The following is an 18,556-nucleotide window of genomic DNA, read 5'->3' on the forward strand; positions in this document are numbered from 1 at the left end:
CACATTTATTGAATGCTCTAAGAAGCATATAAAGAAATTCAATGTCAGGGATCGATTTTGGCCAGCAGAAATGTATTTCTACACTGAAGAAGAGATATAGATGATAATGGGGTTAATTGTCGTTTTGATTCTAGACGAGGCTCCTGAGCATTGAGTCAATGCTTAAAGTCGGGTGTCTCGCTGCGGGTTGGGGGCTGAGTCCCCACAGCCTGTGAGCGCTGCTGAGCTGCGGGGTGTGGAGCACGTTCTCCGCTCTGCAGCCACAGCACTTGGTGTGGCCTTGGTCGGAGCGTTACCGAGCGCTGAGCTCGGTGCTAGCCGGCTTGCAGCCCTGGCAGAGCTCATGCGCTGGCACTTCAGTAAAAGCACTTCGCTGCTTATCCGTGTGTCTGCTGCTCAGGTGTACCCTTTGCAGGGCAGTTTCCTAGATTTGCAGTTTTACTTCCGGTGTGCTGGACAGAAACGAGGCAGTTGACCGTGACTGTTATGACCAGTTGAGAGATCTGTTTGCAGTTATCATATCTACTGTAATCCAAACCCATAAATTCGCCATGTGCTAGATGCTGTACAAACACAGTAAATTTATTGTTTCAAAGTAATTTTAATTCTCAAGGGTGAATGAGAATAAAGCTGACTGGCACAAACAGGATAGAAGTGATGGGGGTGAGGGGTGGAACAACTTCGGTTTCTTTGTTGCCGTACAATGAAGATGTATTTAAACAAGGGTAATAGGTAGCTTTGTAAATTATTTCTTTAACTACGAAGGAGAGCAAAACAAAAATACTGGGCACAGAGGCTGTATTTAAAGGTTAGCATCATCATTTCTCTTCTGGGAGGTGAGATGCAGAGTGGGTGTTGGCCATGACCCCTGTATGTGTGCAGGAGAGCGGTTTGATGATAGGGAAGAGAGGAACTGCCTAGTTTGTGATTGTCATGTTTTTTTCATTAGCGTTCTGAGTGGGTATGAGCAGTTAAATTCCAGTCATCAAAACAAGACAACCAATATTACAGAAATTTAAGGAGTGATACAACTGGAGCTGAAATTTCAGCACAGTTACAGACAGAGAAGTCTGTATGTTAACTGGAAAAGCCTGTGAGATTTAGGCATCATCTGGAAGTACAGATCTAGACAGATCCCAGTCAGATGACAAAAATGCTTTACTGTAAAGACTGCAATAAATCCAGCAGTAGTGTATTAAAGCTGCTTTCTCAGGAGTCTCTGTATAGAGTTCATGGCAAAGGCAGAGAGATTTCAAGTTACTGTGTTTGTATATTATCTGGATATTGAAACAGTACCCTGCCTTAACTCTTGCTCTTTTTTTTCCCTCTCCTTTCAGATTTTCTATTTTGTACATACCTTGTTTTGTATATACTGTAAATGATGACTTCGGTGGGCAGTGAACGTACCCGGGGCACTCGGGATAAAACACAAATTTCAGCCACACAGCCAACACAACCACAGAAACAAGTAGTACAGGTACGTGGTACTATATAATCTTCTTTGAGTTGAAAGTGAGCACATAATGATATGCTTTTCTTATCTAAGTCAGTAAAAACTGAGAAAAGACAGGAGGAAAAATCATAAGTCTGTTTTGGAGGAGTATGTCTGATATGCTGCTTTAATTACTCAGTACACCAGCACAGCATTAAGTTGTTCCTGTACTCTTGTCTCCAAAGGAGCTTTTCATTCTTCAGCAACATTTCCAATCAGTGGAGGAGTTCTCTGCCCATGTCAGGATTTATGTCCTGTGACCTCTGCATCCTCGGGTCTCAGCTATTCCGTATGCCAGCCTCCTGGTGCTAGATTTCTGGTCAGCAGAGGAATCTGAGTGGGTGGGGATAGCTTCATTAGATGCAGATATGCTGAATCATGCTGTAGAACATAGCATGCAAGTCACAAAATCCTGAACTTCCTGAGCAGTGTCCTCACAAAGTGAAATGAAGATGGTTATCTGCTGGCGTATTATTTTGAGCATCTGTGAGATTGAAATTAAGTTCTTACCCTGTTGTCTTGATTCTCAGCAGGAGAGTAGTTAAGTTGGGTGCTTGTCTGGGTTCCAGAGAGTGCAAAATGTTTCTGGGCCTAGCGGTTCATTATTCTCTTGTTGGGTACTTCTTAAAATCGAACTCAATTGGGGAATTGCCTCAGTTCTCTGCTGGGAGATAGCTCCACTAGCTAGAGATGCTCCCCTGAGAAATTGCCTTTTGTGGTTTCGTAGGCTGATCTTTAACACAGAGGGGCTCTTGTTCTGTTTTGTACAGCCTTAGTTGTGTGACCTCAGGCCCTTACCTCGTGCTGCAGCCCTTTGCATGGTGATTCAGGCTAATGTGTGGATTTAGAAAATGACTTTCAACAAATGAAGTTGAGCTTGGTTTTGTTTTATAATGACTAATTTAAGGAGCATAGTGAGCAGGTTGACAAAAGCAGTTGTTTCCCCTTTTTCAGCATTTGCAAGACAGAAGTGGAGAACTCTACCTGGTTTTGGGTTCCCTGGCACAAGACAGAGATTGGCAGATAGGATCAAGTCCGGTGAAGGTGGCTGATAGGCTGGGGGACTGGTTGAATGTTGTGTGGCCAGGGGAACTGGGTTTTTTCAACCCTAGGAAGGCAAGGCAAGATTGTATCTTCTATTCAGATAGCTAGTGAAAGGGTATAGAGCAGGTGAAGCTGCTGAGGTTTTCTCAGACAGACAATGGCACAAGTTGGAACACTGGAGATTCCAGCTGTTAAAAGGAAAAAAAAAAAAATTGTTTACCATGAACATGGTCATGGATTAGAGAGGCTGTGGAATGATCCCAAGCAGCTCCCCTGGTGGGGCATGCTCTGAGTGGGAGGTTGCTCTGAGTATGGATGAAGGACCTTTCCAAACCATGCGATACATTGTTTTGAGCATAAGTTTTACAGACCTTTTGCTGCATTTTGTCAGCTTATTCTGCTTCTTGCATAATAGATACTGGTTTTGCCAATTCAGTGGAAAATATGACCATTTAATACACAGCAGTTGTCTTCTAGTGCTGCATATTTTTTTAATTGTTGGGATTATAGAAGGACCTTCCTGCTTAGGCCTGACAGATGAACAGTTGTGTGGGGTTTTACAGTTTCATCACCACTGATTCATTTTTCTGAATGCAGAGTAATGTTACTTTCTCAAATGGAGATTTCATTAACACAATATCACTCTGATCATTATTTAAGAAATGATTTCGTACATTTATGTAAGAAATTCCTTCACAGTTCTTTTGCATAGCTTCTGGATAGTAAATACAGTTTTATTATGATATATGGACCTATTAATGTCACATAATTTTGTGTTTTGCACACTTCTGTGTTCTGTTAGTTCTAAGCTGTTAGTTAAAAACCTCCTTCACTCTGTTATGCCAAAAGATAATATATTTTGTAAGGTTGAGTAAAGTTTTAGCTGTCTTAAGATGCTACTGTTTCCTTAGTTGCAATTAAAACTTAATTATACTCTTTTATAGGATGCTACAATGTTACTTGTAACGATGGTGCCTTAAAAATAAAGAAGAACTACTCGCTGAGAAAAACCCCAAAACTTTTGGTGACATTGATTTGCTGTTTGTGTAGTAAACACATCTTGTGGGTGTTTTTTTGTTGCTTGTCTTCTGAATCTTCAGTTCCATCTGGGTGTAATCCACTGGCATAAATATTAGTGATATTGCACCTACTTGTTTCTAAGCTCTCCGCTTACACAAGAAAACTGAAGATACTGTCACACAATTTGATATTGTCATGAAATTAATATATTTTTGTCTTTTCATGTGGACTGGAAAAAAAGTTGGTTTACGGAAAAAAATGAATCAGTGGCTTCCTGATTCTGGTCAAATATACCATCGTGTCTCTGCAGAAATTACATTGTCTGAATGTTTTTACTCTGGATATCTTTAAAGAAAGTCTCTTCACTAGCTTTAAAGTTGCAGTGGGCCTAAGAAGACTGAAGTCAGAGCAAGAAAGTGGATCAACAAGGCTTACCCCTGAGACCAGAAGAGCTTTTGTTTTTCCTGTCTGCTGAGCTCTCAGCAGATAACAAGAGCAAGCTACTTCTCACAGCACCACACTGACTGAGGGGCTTCTGTGGAGGGTGGCACCAGAGCTGCTGTGGGGGATTTCTGAGCAGACTGTCCTCTGTTACCAAGTGACGTATGAAGCTGTCAGCATGACACTTTGAAAATATGAAGTAGTGCAGAGTGCTTGTCTCTGTTACAAATCCTAATTGTCCTGGAATGTCAGCTCTGAGCACAGCGAACGTTGCTTTCCTCAAGGAGCTGGGACAGCTGCAGTAACTTCTCAGAGGATAAGCAGCTGGTGGTACATGGCGGAGTAATTTTTAGACTCTTCTCAGCCTTTACACTTGGTGACCTCCTCTAGAGCTTGTGTTTGTGGTAAACACCAAAGTGAAGCAGTTTGAAGCTGATCGAGTCTGAACTCATGAGGCACAGAGTTTCACATGAAGTGGGACTGTGAAAGGTGAGATTCAACTGGCTGCCCAGGATAAAGCCTTTCCAGCAAGAATTTCAGTGGATGAGGTGATCCCTTTCTCAATGAAGAAGCCATCCACAGCACACCAACCTAAACCCCAGGTCCTGGCTCTCTTCAGTATTAGCCTTTCCCAGCACGAGATGGAAGCAGAAATCAGATTAGGCCCAGGATCATGTGGCATGGAGTCATCTTTGGTATTTTCATGGGAGGGCAGTTCAAGCAGACTGCAAATCCTGCACTATGAGGAGTGATCTGTGTGATGTGACAGTAGCATTAGTGAGTTGCTTTCTCTCTGGGACAACCACAGGCTATTCGGATTTATGGCACCTTACTGCATCCATCCATTTTAGGCTTTCAGCTTTTGGAGAAGTTGCCAGCATGGATTTGTGGTCGATAAATGTTAGAGATGCACCAAATATTTAATCCATAGCAAGATCCTTCAGCAGTTTTCAGAGGCCAGTATTTGCTTATAACGAAAATAAGTGCAGCTGTTCCTGGACATGTCTCCATCTCTTTTGAAGTGCTCCTAAAACTACAGAGTCAAGTTGTTGTTGGGAGAGTCACGGAAGGTGATGTTAGCAGAAATCATCAGAGATGTGGTTAATTTAGAAATACCGTTGTCAGCTTGTTATGGTAAAACTCTGGAGTGGTAGATACTAAATAAAAGTAAAAGAAATAAAATGAAAGCTTAAGCTTCTGTGGTAAATTCTATTTTATTCTATGGTTTTCTTGACTATGTGGTTTAACTTTGGTTCAAACTCATTAGAACATGTTGAAATCGCTTCTGTCCCAGCTAATGTTTTAAGTACAAAATGGGTGTAGAGGAGATGTTAATCCCTTCCCCATAGCATCTCTGTGCCTGTTGTTTAGGTTCCTTTTGAGAACGTTTTGGGGAAAAAAAGCAGTGATACTAGAGGAGATACTTTTAAAAAGTATAGTTACCTTTTGTGTACTTTATTGGATGTTTGCATTTTTCAGGCAACAGCAGAACAGATTCGCCTTGCTCAGATGATCTACGATAAGAACGACGCAGATTTTGAAGATAAAGTGAAACAAGTATGTTTCTATGGTACAGAGTTTTTATGCCCTGCAATAAGGTGCTCCAAAGCTGCCTTACATTTTGGAGCTAGAGCATCTGTTTCTCATTTAGATGAAACCTTTCTCAGAAGGACGTAAATTTAACTAGGAAAAGGAGCTCTTGTTGCACTGTAACGTCTGTTTACAAGAAATTGTGTGGTAACATAGCTCTGGCTGTGTAGTTACATCGGTGTATTTTCCTGTGTAGAAAAGCCTTTGGGCCAAAACTCATCTGTGGTAATATCTCTTCCAGACTGTATCTTTGTAGTATGGTCCAGATGCGTTTAATGGTTGTCAGAGTAAAGAGTGCATTCAGCTTGTCCACTTGAACAATCACATGGGAAAAATGTGCCATTTCTGGAAACTGAAAATGTCTTGGCTGTTTTTCAGGAAGAGTAAAAATCTAATCATAGCTTAAAGGTGAATTGAAGTGTTATTTTAAAAAAAAACCCCAAACTCATCTGACCTTCCAGATCTGTGTGCACCTTAAAATGATAGAATTACACTGTGAAAATGAAATCTCACCCCATTTCCTCTACCATGCTGAGTTCTGGGTGGAGAAGCTCAAGCTGCCATTACCCAATTACAGCTGCAACCATTAATTCAGGTAGTGCTGAGAATCTGGGTCCCTGTTCTGCTGCGAGTATTGGTGATTTTGTCCTAGTGAACACGTCACAATCACAAAGAACCCAGGAGTATACCCAGGAGGAGGGAAGAATTAGTGTGAATGCATTAATACAGCAGAGGAGCTGATTTCTTATTTTTCCCTTGTGAAACCTCCTCTGAAGCGTTATTTAATGCCTTTTGTTGTTCCTGTTATAAACTCGTTCTGTTGCTCTGCCAGAAGTCTCACACTTGCTGAAGCCAAAGGAACCTCATCAGCAGCACCGGTAGCTCTGCTGCTGGGAAGGATAAGGATTAAGTTATGCATAGGAAGTCTCCAGTATTTTTCATTGTGCATGTACATTTCTAGTTCATGTTTGTTTTTTCCCTTGGGTGAAGTTGCTGGCTGCCCTGTGACAGACTGATTCTTTCCACCCCATGTTCTCAGGATGTGCAGTGCAGCTCCACAGAGCGTTGTTCAGTACTAGGTCTCCATAAGCTGCCATCGTTTGTCTCATGGTGAAATGGATCAAGGGAGCTGATCTGGCTGAAAAATAAACTTTTCCTTAGTCTGGATGTTTTCCCAGATGGATCTCTTCTCTGCCATGGCTTACCTTATGTCTGTTCTCACACACGGATATAAAGAGGGTGGAGTATTTGATGGTAAGGGAGAGAGGACGATGCTGGAGCTATCCTGGTCTTCTATGTCTTTACCCTGACATACTGCTGTCTCTGGGGTGACGGCATTTGCTGCAAGCATAAAGAAACAAAAAAAGGTGTGAAAGAGACTGTTTTCTTGATTACCATCTCATCTGAGTTTCATCCTGTCTCTTTCCTGAATCCCAAGTAGATCTGTAAAATGAGATACCTTTATTTAGGCTTCCAGTCTGCTCTGACACAGTAGCTATGCACTTTGTTGGAGTTTGGTGGTGCTAACTTTTACTTTCTTATGATGATAATTTAGGTATTTTAACATGTCTGACTTTTACTGCCAGCTTATGGAGGTGACGGGGAAAAACCAGGATGAGTGCATAGTGGCATTGCATGATTGTAATGGGGACGTGAACAGAGCGATCAACATCCTGCTGGAAGGAAGCTCGGACACGGTAAGCTTTCACTTTCATATAGAAACACTCTTCCCATTTGCTGTGTCTTTAACTTCTAAGGAGTGACTGGGAAAGTTCTGTTTTGGAAGCTTGTGATTTCCTTGTCTCCATTCAAATTCTTTTGAAGAAAATGGAGACCAGGGCAGCTTCTCTACTGCATGTATCCTTTAGAGTAGGCTGAACATTTAAAAGGTTGTGGGTGTTCAACGGGTCTCTTGCAGAGTCCTCTGGCTTTTGTTTGCATGGAGCAATTTTAACTCTGCAGAAGAACTTGATGCGCTGTCAGACATGGGCCTGTTTTTTGCTGCTTTTGTAGTTGCTCTGTAGCACCTCCATAGCCCTGGGACTTAGGTTTTTGCCACAAAGGGCAATGTTTATAAGCCTAAAGGACAGGCAGATATTTTAATTTGTGCAGCTTCTGTAGGTGTGCGTTGCCAGTGCAGAAGCTGGAGGAGGTTTCCACATCTGAAAGTTGCATTGACAACACTACTAATAGCAGAAGAAGCTACAGGAAGTAATTGCTTCTTTCACTGTGGTGCTCATTTGCATAATTTCATTGAAAAACAGAAAGAGGAAGCTAAACAGTGTGTTTATATAACAAGAAGTAGTGTTGCTTAGAATGTTATACACAGCAATTTTTTATCCCAAGAGCTATCAGGAAAATGTGTTGCTGTGGCTTGTGTTTTTGCTGAAGGGACTTCTTACATTTTATCTAAGGCAGTAAACTATATTCCCTCGTATCAAAGTTGGGAAAGAAGCCTGGACTTCCTTTGCTAATGCTGAACTTAAAGTGCTTCCCATGATTTGTCAGGATGTGTACTCTGGTTGCTGTTAATGGGGAAACTCTCACCCTGCACACCCTAAATCTAGGACACGCATCATTCTGAGTGAAGGGACTTTCTTTTCTATCCCCTTCTCATTTATGGGAGTTGCAGTTATCTAAAACACTGAAGCAGGCAATACTCTGCAAGCTGGCAAGTTGGGAGTAGAAAGAGCATCTCGCCCTGATGAAATCTGTCTTGATAATGTGCTGGCTGGTTTTGTGGGCTCTTGCACTTCTCATATTTGCCACGTTCTAGTTGGAAGTATTTTTCTGTTTGATGGAGACTGTTAAAATGCTTTCTTTGGCAAATTGTTATGTGATCATGACATTGAGGAAACTGTCTGAACTCCTTTATCAATTAGAAGCAAGGTATCCATGTGTTCTGCTGTTTATCAAGTTCCTCTGAACCCACCCCTCTCAGTAGACAAAATGCAACATAGAAACAAGTTCAGAGAACAGGAAGAGTTCAAGCAGGAAGAGTATTATTACTTGAAGGGGGTGAAGAAATTTACTGTTCTTTATGGAAGTCTGTGGGCCTCCAGCTGAAAGGTGTTTTGTGTTGTGTTTTTTTGTGTTTTTATTTTTTTTTTTTTTGTGTTTGTTTTTTTTTTTTTAAAACCACTCTGCACCAGAACAGATTAACTGTGGATTTGATGTAAAGTTGGAAGCAGAGGTACTGTTAGTTCTGAATGCAGATTCCCAAATCTCCTTTTCTAGTTTTGCTCTGCTTTGACGCATGAGAATTTGGGGGGTCTCACCTCATTTGGAAGAAGATCTCTATCTGGTTTGAGGAATTAAAAGAGCAAGTCGTGATAGCTAGAATGTCTTTAAATTCTTTGGTACTCTCTGCCAGTGTGTGTTTTTTTTTTAATTTTTTTTATATTAATGCTGTGCTCTTTAAGGTTTGACACTGTGACGTAGTCTTTATGAAGACTTTTCACTTGCAACGGTTGTGACAGTCTGGTTTTGGCTGGAGAGGGGCTTGTGGATGAGAGCAGAGGAGGGCATGTTTCTTTGCACAAGACTTCTGTTTGTCCAGCTTCCCACAGCCATGATCCATTTTATACCCATCTATGTTTTACTTCCTAAACCTTTGAGGATAGGGCAAAGGAGACCTTGCAGATTATTATTCTTTCCATCTAAGATCAGGTCAGCAAGAAGACTTCTCTTACATACTTTTGAAGGTCAGGCCCACAAGTATCTTTTGGGTTGCCTCAGGCACTGTTAGCTGAAACTGTAATCAGTTAGCTCCCTTACAAAAACAGACAGCTTTGGTAGTCTGCGATGGATTCCCATGCACAGAGGTGGCACCATACTCTGTCTTAAAGACCATGCCCAACTTCTCAAGGGTTTCCTCAAAGTAATTATTGTGGAACAGCATGGATCTGATGCTTTCACAGTTGTACTTTTACTGATCCTTCCTGATTTATGTAAAACCTTATTGAGAAGAGGCTGCTTCCTCTCAAGCTTTGCAGGATCATCAAGTTTTGTCTATTTCTTAAAAATGGTCAAAGATCTTTTGGTACTGTGCCCATCAGTGAAATTGTTGTGTGTTCTGAGCTATGCAGATTTAGTTCTTTAGTTGTCAGTGCACTTACGTTTCCTCCTGTGAAATGTCTCTGAAGCTGTAGGAGTTGTTGGTGTGTAATGCATACAGCAGGTGAAGCCACGTGATGGTTACTGGAGGAAACAGCTTTCTGTTGCACAAAACACCAAGGTGTTTCTGAAATGTGTAGCTTTGTAATTCTGATATGTGCTGCCTGCACTTCACCTGAGCTGGCTTGTGGCAGAGCAGTCTTCTATACTGGAGACAAAATGTGATTTCAGTCTTCTTTCTCACTTTTGTCACCATGAAACAAAACTGAGAGAGTAGCCCTTCTCTTAGTACTTAGTCTCTTAAAGGAGATACTGAAACATTAACATCCAGTTTATACTTCTAAACTGCTTTGTTACCTGCTTTCTCCAGCAGGAACTTACTGAGCTTTCTCTGTTCTGGGCAGCTTGGACTCTCTGGTCATTGCCCACCTCGTGAGGGCTTCTGTGTTGCTGTCATCTGAACTGAAGGGACACAGGACAGGACCTGAAAATACTGATAACCAGCCTTTTATGTTTGATGCAGGTGCCTGTCAGAGGCCATGGCTTTAGTGCCTCACAGTTGATGGCACCTTATTTACATATGCAAATAAATTGCTTAAATACTTTACCTAGACTGTAAGCTCCTAGTGGTGGAGACATAGCACACAAACCCATCTGCCATCTTAGTGGTTTGCAAATAATACCTTTCTTTTTCTTTGCTTTATAACTACAGCTCGATTAACCATGCAGCTGCCTAGCACAGGAGGTGCTGTGCTATTCTTGGCAAGTATTCTGGTCATTTCCAGTACCTGAGAGGGGCCTACCAGAAATCAGGGGAGGGACTATTCACAAGGGTTTGTAGTGACAGGACGAGGGGTAATGGCTTTAAGCTAGAAAAGGGCAGATTTAGGTGAGACGTTAGGAAAAAGTTCTGCAATCTGAGGGTGATAGATCACTGGAATAGGTTGCCCAGACAGGTGGTGGAGGCCCCATCCCTGGAGACATTCAGGATCAGGCTGGATGAGGCTCTGAGCAGCTTGATCTAGTTGGAGATGTCCCTGCTTATTTGTAGGGGAGTTGGACTAGATGACCTTTGGAGGTCCCTTCCAGCCAGGCGTTCTATGATTCTACGATTTTATTCTCATCTCCTACAGATATTCCTATAGAGCCAATATGATTCCTGGGTTTATTCTTGAGTTCAGTACTGAAGCTGAAGCCTGATGTTTGGACCTTGGTCCCTTGCCTTGTTCAGACATAGTTTTTCCTGTATTTTGCTGTGTGTGATGAGCTGTGGCTGTTAGGAGTCAATGGTCTGGCTTGTCATGGCCCTAATTTTCCCAAGTTGTTGTTTTGTCATCTTGTCTCTTGGTACTTGAATTCTAGTATGTCTGGATAATGTTTTTTTTTTTTTTTCTTTTTTCCCTTAGGCCACATACTTATTCTCATCAGTCTCTTGTTCAATGGATGTTTATAAGTATTTTTTTATTTCCTTGAGAGAAAATACAGCTCCATGTATTCTCCCTTGCCAGATCAATGGAGATAGTTGAGAGGGAAACTTGCTTCCAGGCTTTCTTGAACTAGTAAAAGTCCATTGTTATTATGAAGATTTAGGTTTCTCACATGCCATAAGATGATCCAACTTCTAAAACCTCTTTCTTTTTTGTCTCTTCCCAGAAATACAGCTTGTGTTTTTACTTTTATCAGTGTAGTTTGCAAGGTTTTATATATGTGACCTGACTCAAATGGCTGGTTTTCTTCCATGAGCTTGAGTGGTGTGAGGTGGACGTGTGGACTGAGAGCTGTCTCTTCCTTTTTGACTTCTCTATCTAATTCTATTGTACCCGAATAGACTTCTTGGGAGACTGTAGGGGGAAAGAAGAAAAGCCTTGGAAAGGAGAGTTCAGAAAACAAGGAGAACAGAGAAAAACGAGGGGACAGAGAAGTGAGTCGTGGACGGGGCGTTTCCAACAGACGGGGAAGAGGAGGCAGCCGTGGCCGAGAGTGTACGTACAGGGGTTCTTTCTTAAAGCTCCAAACCCTTCTTTTTCAGCTTAAACTGGCTCAGTCAGAAGCAAATGCTTAGTGGAGTAAAGCCCATCTGAGCTGTAGCTCAGTGCTGATGGGCTCATAACTTGTTTGTGCAACAGGTATGCCTTAGCTGTCTGTGTGACTTGGGTGGGGATGGTTTGTGCCTCTTCAGAGACACCCAATTTATTTTAAATTTCTGTCCTGTTTTTGATTGGTTGATCGTGTACAAATTGCTGTTCATTATGCACGTTTTAGAACTTTATGTACTTCAGAAGCCTGTGTAACCTGAGAGCAAGTATATCACTGCACAGCTGATACACTTTTTTGTTTTCTTTAATGAAAAAATTATCCAGTTTTGACTCCATCTCATTTTATGAGTGGGAGAACCTGAGGATGTTCTCATCTTCTCATAAGGGGAATACATAGACTTGGATTATTATTAATCTCTGGCATGTATTACTCGCATAAGCCAACCAAAGGTGAGTTTCTACAACAGAGAAGGTTCTTTCTGAGTTGGAAGGTGTAGGTGCAATAATACGTTGTACTAAAGCAAACTAATGTTTCTGAGTTAAGTAGAATTATCTTAGATCACGATTGGATACACATTGCTTACTGTATCTAAGTTTTATCAGCAGTGTCAAAGCTGCATAGGTTGCCTGTAAGGGCCATACACAGCACTGACAGATGAGCAGAGAAACCAGAATCAAAACAACGTTTAGCTTTTCACTTTAAAGCAGGAAAAATATTTACAATATTAGCCAACTCTTCTAATTCATTATTGGAATATAGTCAACTATGGTGCCAATGAAGACATTATGAATGTTTGTAGAACAGAGTAATGTCAAGATCAGAAAAAATGTTAGTAAAACTTACAGCTTGGAACAAATTGAAATTGGATCCATCAAAATGAAAGTAAAGGCCAGAATTTTTGCCAGAGCCAGATGCTGCTTGTCTCTTTTTGTAATCTGGAATTAAAGATGTTTCAGATGGTTGCCAAATCTTGGTAGTCTCTTCCCAGCTTTATGTCCAAGCATTAATGATTTTCTTAATGCCATTAGGAGAAGTTGTGCAGTACAAAATCTCAGCACTGTTTTAAGCAGGCAGCTTTATTTTTTTCCCTTCAAGCAGCCAGCCATCTTTCAGAGCACCTCCTCAGGAGTTTTCTACAAAATAGTTGAGTTGCAGTGCTTTTGTAATGCTTCATTGTCTCCCAGTTGTCATCCCTCTGAATTAAAGTACAGAGGAGAAGTCTTTTTAAATTTGTCTGGTTGTACAGGGATGTGGTAAAGGCAGACAAGACAAGAGTTTATGTTCTTGGTTGTCCCTTACTCTTCCACTGTTGGCACTCAGCATGTTATCAGGGAAGCATGGTGTGAGGCAGCTGTATAGCCTACTTTGTCAGAGGAGAGGCCATAATTCTTTTAATAGTGTAAGCTTCAAAACATGGCAACTTCTGTTTTTTTCAGGGGGAAAAAAAGGGTCTGCTGAGGGATGTTTCCCTATTATAAAGTGTTTTGCTTCCCAATTGTCCAGTGCAAAGTAAACATAACTTGCTTGTAGCTAGGAAAGGTTACTGAGATCTGTTGACCAGCTCACTTTAAAGTCTTGCCTTCTGTTTTGGGGTTCAGGTTAAAGACATGGCTATATTGTCTCATGTACGAGTCTCTAAAGCTTCTCTTAAGCTGTCCTCTCTCCACAGTTAGAGCTGAAGAGAATGGAGTGGACAACAATCAAGGAGACAGGCCTTCAGACCGTGGGAAGCGTGGTCGTGGGAGAGGTGAGATGGTGATGTTGGTGTGGGACAGGCACTGATTTCACATCCTGAAATGGAACACAAGCATTTCTTTCTTTAAACACTTTCTTTTTAAGCATTTGTTGGTTATCCTTTGATTCCATAAGCACCTCAGCCATCTTTTAGCTTAAGTGCATCCCCTTCCTCTACACCTTGTCGTGTCATGGTCTCAGAACAACTTAGAAGAATGGACACAAATCACCTTTATGGTAATTCCCTGTGTAGCAGGCCGGAGTGCTCTGGCTGTGGAGAGCTGTTTTCTCAGGTGGACTCATGCCAGCCTTCTGTGAGCGGGGGTGTTCTGGGCTCCTCATGATGCACCTTGGCAGCAGGGGAGTACAAGATTCCAACTGCAGGGCTCAGGAGGGGATGTGATGCGTACTTGTGCTGTCTCTGTGGGGTGGTTCAAGTTGTCAGGCTTGCCTTCTCTTTTGGGTAGCCATGGAAAGTACAAGCCAGCTCAGAGGCGTTTTGGTAAGAGAGGGAATTTGGCATGGAATTGTTGATGAGGAGAACTGTGGAAAAATAATAACGTGGGGTCTTTGGGTACAACTCCGATCCTATCCTAGTGAAGACATAGGGAAGATACTGATAGTGGATTTGATGTGGAATCAAGGGTTGTGTATTTGGTGTGGATTTTCACAGGTTGGAGTGCAAAGATGCTTGCTTTTCCTTCGAGCAGAAGGAACAAAAAGGAGTAACTCGGGTACAGTGGGGAAGTGGGTATTAAATGAGTTAAACCGATAAAGTGCACAGCAGAGCTAATGTACTCGGTAAATAACATCTGACTTGAAAAAGTCTGCCTTCAGAGGATTCCCTTCTCTTTGGAATATCCAGTAAGGAGGTATTCAAAGACAGGCACATCCAGCTTCATTGTCTGCATATCTGCATCTTCAAGGAGCAGACAGATGCAAAAACATGGCTTCCTGAGCATTTTGAGAATGACTGGGCTGTGCCTGTGAATCAGCAAATACCAGGTGGTGTGTGCAGAGAGGCAGCTTTGCAGGGGAGGTGTGGTGTGGTCCACAGCTACAGGTTTTGATACATGAGCACTGTTAATGAACGGAATGTAAGTCTTTGTTTCATAAAACAATCCTTTATGCTCAAATCAGAAATACAAAGGTAAAATTTTAAAAAATTGTCAAGTGAAACTTGGAAGTTAATTTCAAATTAAGTCTGTTGTTTCTTTGTAACCTTTTGGAAAATACACTGCTTTTGTTGTCAGCACTGTAGCTCTCCAGATGAATGTTTTATTTTTCAAGCCAAAGCACTTAATCATCAGATCAAACTGATGTATCTGACTGATGAAATAGGACCGACTTCAACCAATTTATGTTCAATGGCTTAGTGTACATGGTATTACTGTGTCTGTCTACCAAATATTTTAGACTGTAAATTCATGTGAGTAAAGTATTTTGATGAAGTGTTCTCAATTGTCTGTGATAAACCTGTTGAGCGACTTCAGGATCATTATATTACAAGTGTGTATTCTGTGGCAGGAAATGGCTCATTTAGTTTTATTAGGCAAGCCCTCGAAATCTGCAGGGAGATGTATAAAGCTGTGTAATTCGCTTCTCAGTATTTCAAGGATGCATGACTTTTTTTGGATATTAGTAGAAATCATAGAAAAAAGCCTCCTAGCATTTCATTCAGTAGTCTTTTGTTACATGGAATAGTCAAATATGGGATAAAGTACTTCAGCCTAAAGTAAAGAGATTGCTGATAATCATTACAGAACCATTTTTTTTATAAGTGTTTCATGCAGAGTGTGAGTGTGTAGTAATCTAGACATTGGATACAAAAGTAAGGGTCAGCAAATACCTGAGCAATGCACTGACTCCTTCTATTTTAAGTGATCTTCTCAGGCTGGAGTTATCTTACCGTCTGCTTTCTAGAGAAAGATTTGCTGGGCCAGCGTATTACTGCCTCACTGCAGAACAATCTAATTTTAGGAAGTGGTACTCACTGGAAATAGCAGAAATGGGGTTGACACTGGGATGATAATGTGCTGTGTACTGAGAGGAGAAAACCCCTGGTAAGGAGTATTTCAGCCTCATGCTGTAGGCACTAGATGATCGCGTGGTAGATCTGTCAATGACTGGGTAACATTCTTGGAAACTTCAGCGGGTAGTAGGTGTATCATGTGCAAACACCACTGGTTGCTGATACACAGGAGATGAGGGATTTGAAGTAGATACAGGTTACTGACTAGTTTACAGAAAGCAAAAATGCATCCCAACAAGTGTTCCGGGACACATCCCAGCTGCAATTGCTCTGCCCTTAATTTTTACTTGCTAAGCTGAGGGTGTAATCTTTGGCTTTGAAAGGAGTCAAGAAGTGTCTTTTTTTAAGATGGCCTTCCCATCTATCTTTCTTTTCAGAACTGAATGTCTTGAATGAGCTAAATTTAGATGTGAAAAATACTATAATGGTGATGGATAGTAATTGCATCAAAGTGGTTATATTTGTGTGTCAGTATTGCAAGGATTTGTAACTGTCTGAAATGGAAACTTTTGAATAAATTATGGAGGAAGATGGTTCTATCTTTAGGATTGTCAGCTCTAGAAACGTTTCCTTATCTGTGTTTTAATCAGCTGTAGTGTTATATACAAACTGACAAACTTTTCAGGGACAATTTTTATGCTATTGCTTTTTTTACTGATCTCACATCTTTAATTTGAAGTATACAGGTCTTGTTCTTCTGCTATCTTCCAACCTATATTGAAGAGGATGTGGTAGGGGTAGAAAAAGCTTTTGAAGGTACTGGAAAGACTGCATTTGTGTGTTGTGAGGAACAAGCAGACTAGGACTTTTCCACCTCCAAAAGAGGACTGAGTGGGTGTATGGCAGAGATCTGTAAAATTCCCATGGAGGAGGTTCTGTGGGGAAATCAACTGATCAATGCAAGCAAGTATGCAAACGGGGGGATATTAAATGTAATCAGTGGGTTACAGGTTCAAAATGAACTTGTGGAGGTGGTTCATCATACATGTAGTTAACCTCAGAAATGCCTTTCAATAAGATGTTGTGGGTGCTGAAAATTAGCACACAAAAAGACTTGACAATTTCATCCTGAAAAAAGAACCATAGCAAGAAAAAGAAGGAAAAACCGCTGAGGGTTTTGATCTGTGTAAATTATCTTTGCCGAGGAAGTCTGAGCCACCAGTGGCTGAAGACCAGGAGAGTGTACAGAGAAACTGCACTGTGGTTTCAGTTTGTGTACTGTTCCTCAGGTATCTGATTGACTGTAGCTGGTAATGGGACAGCAGGTACATGAACTTTTGGACTTGATTCATCCTGGAAATTGTTGCCAATTCATGTGTAGCAATTCTTCGGTTTGCGAAGTGAAAATGGATTTGTCGCTTTTGTTTGTTCCTCTATTTGCTGCTGCTTTGTTATTCTAGAGCAATGTGAGTGTGCCACAAGTGTAGATACTGGTAGGGTAGTTTTTCTAGCAAAACAGAAAGAAAAACGGAAGGAAATGTTTTAATTTTGGACTGGAACAGCACAACGAGGAGCCTTTCAAACTCCCGTGTTTTCTCGTGACTGTTTGAGAAAGCGAGGCAGCTTAACCTTTGTGTAAATATCTAACTATGGCTTGGTATATATTTTTTGTAATGTTTTTAGGATAAGAAGTGTGCTATCCTTGAAAGTTTAGCTTCTGCAAATAGAATTGCATGTCCAAACATTTTGTTCTTTTAAAAGCTTAGCCCAGTTGGCACAGGATATTTTTTCGACTTACTTTGCCAGAACTAGTAAGAATAATGTTGGGTGTGAATCTACCCTTGAATGTAGAGCAGACCTTCTGGAGGTCACAATCTGAAGTCTGTCTAGTTTTGCTCAGTTGATTCTGCATTGGTTAAGAAGCTGTATGTCATGTAATTTTTATAATTTTTTTTTTTTAGATTAACCAGAACTTATCTTTTACCTAAGTTATTTGTTTTCTTTTAAACATAACTTTAGAGTTGAAAGTGTTCTGCATGTGCTTCTAAAAATGGTTGCTAGGGTACATGCAGTATAAAAAATGCTGCTAGCTGCATGGTGACAAAGACAAAAGTTATTTGAATTATTGAATGCAACGTCAGTGTTTGGTTTGGTAGTATGGAATACCTGGAATACAGACTTTCTACACTTAGCCTCCTTATCTCCCCCTAAGGCTTAAGCCTTCATCAGCTTGGCATGTGCTGGGAGGGTGGCTGGGTCCGTGTTGCTGCAGCAGAGACCAGGGCTGTTCAGCTGCTGTGCAGCTGGAGATAAGCACAGATCTAGGATGTTGCCTGCCCTTCCAGTCTGAGTTTCCTTTTCCTTTTAGCTGTTCTTGGGCCTCTTTCTTAACCCTAAAGTGTCTTAATCCAATTTAAACCTGTCAGTGTGAGAATCTGAGTTTGGAAATAAAGCACCCACGTTTTAGAGGAAGGATTTAGGTTTGCAAGCTCAGCAAACTGGATATTCCACAAAATTAGTGTAATGGTTTGAAACTCCTGCCACTCCTGGGGGTAGAGATTTGAAAGCTAAACCCAGGAGTGAGCCTGAATGAAAGGGGTGGAGACCTATTCTATTCCCACTCCCCTCTTTCTGTCTTGGGGACTTCCTGCTGGGGTCTATAAGGGGGGAGAGAAGGCAGGAGTTTCAAACCATTACAATTAGCTGTTCAGTTGCTGGGCTAAGCCCATCCATGTTGTGTCTCATGCTCACACGTAGTGTGTGTTTGCCTGGGTGGGGAAGTATTGTCGTGCATGAGACGATTCTTTCCATGCCTGGACAGTACAAGAGTGAAGACTTCATCGTGTGGTTATGAGTGTTTTGAGCTCCCCTTGAGGTTCAGTGGAAACAGACAATCTCACCACCTGCCTGGGTGTAAGTGTTGACTTCTCTAGAATTCTTTCCAGAAAATAAAAATATGAATTGAATAAGTGATGGCTAATGCAAACCTAGTCCACTGAGGGAGATGTGCTGGAGGGCAGTAAAAAAAACCCAACAGTACACAGTTGAGCAGCTACAGTGTTAAAGGAAACAAAAACCTGTTTCAAATTATGTTGGATAGGGATAGTAGC

The 18,556-nt window shown here is 41.3% G+C and overlaps 1 protein-coding gene across 1 annotated transcript in view; it reads left to right on the forward strand.

Moving 5' to 3' along the window:
* Positions 1-1,378: 1,378 nt before the first annotated feature.
* The window catches only part of UBAP2 (ubiquitin associated protein 2), a gene marked incomplete at its 3' end in the record, with an annotated part of 49,735 nt that continues 32,557 nt past the window's right edge, over positions 1,379-18,556 (forward strand). The window contains exons 1-5 of the mRNA XM_008944267.1: positions 1,379-1,477; positions 5,477-5,554; positions 7,174-7,284; positions 11,532-11,685; positions 13,410-13,487. Coding sequence (XP_008942515.1) covers positions 1,379-1,477; positions 5,477-5,554; positions 7,174-7,284; positions 11,532-11,685; positions 13,410-13,487 — 520 coding nt within the window. The remainder of the gene's footprint in view (positions 1,478-5,476; positions 5,555-7,173; positions 7,285-11,531; positions 11,686-13,409; positions 13,488-18,556) is intronic.

This window comes from Merops nubicus, unplaced genomic scaffold, assembly GCF_000691845.1.
Source record: "Merops nubicus isolate BGI_N331 unplaced genomic scaffold, ASM69184v1 scaffold8477, whole genome shotgun sequence".
Taxonomy (NCBI): Eukaryota; Metazoa; Chordata; class Aves; order Coraciiformes; family Meropidae; genus Merops; species Merops nubicus.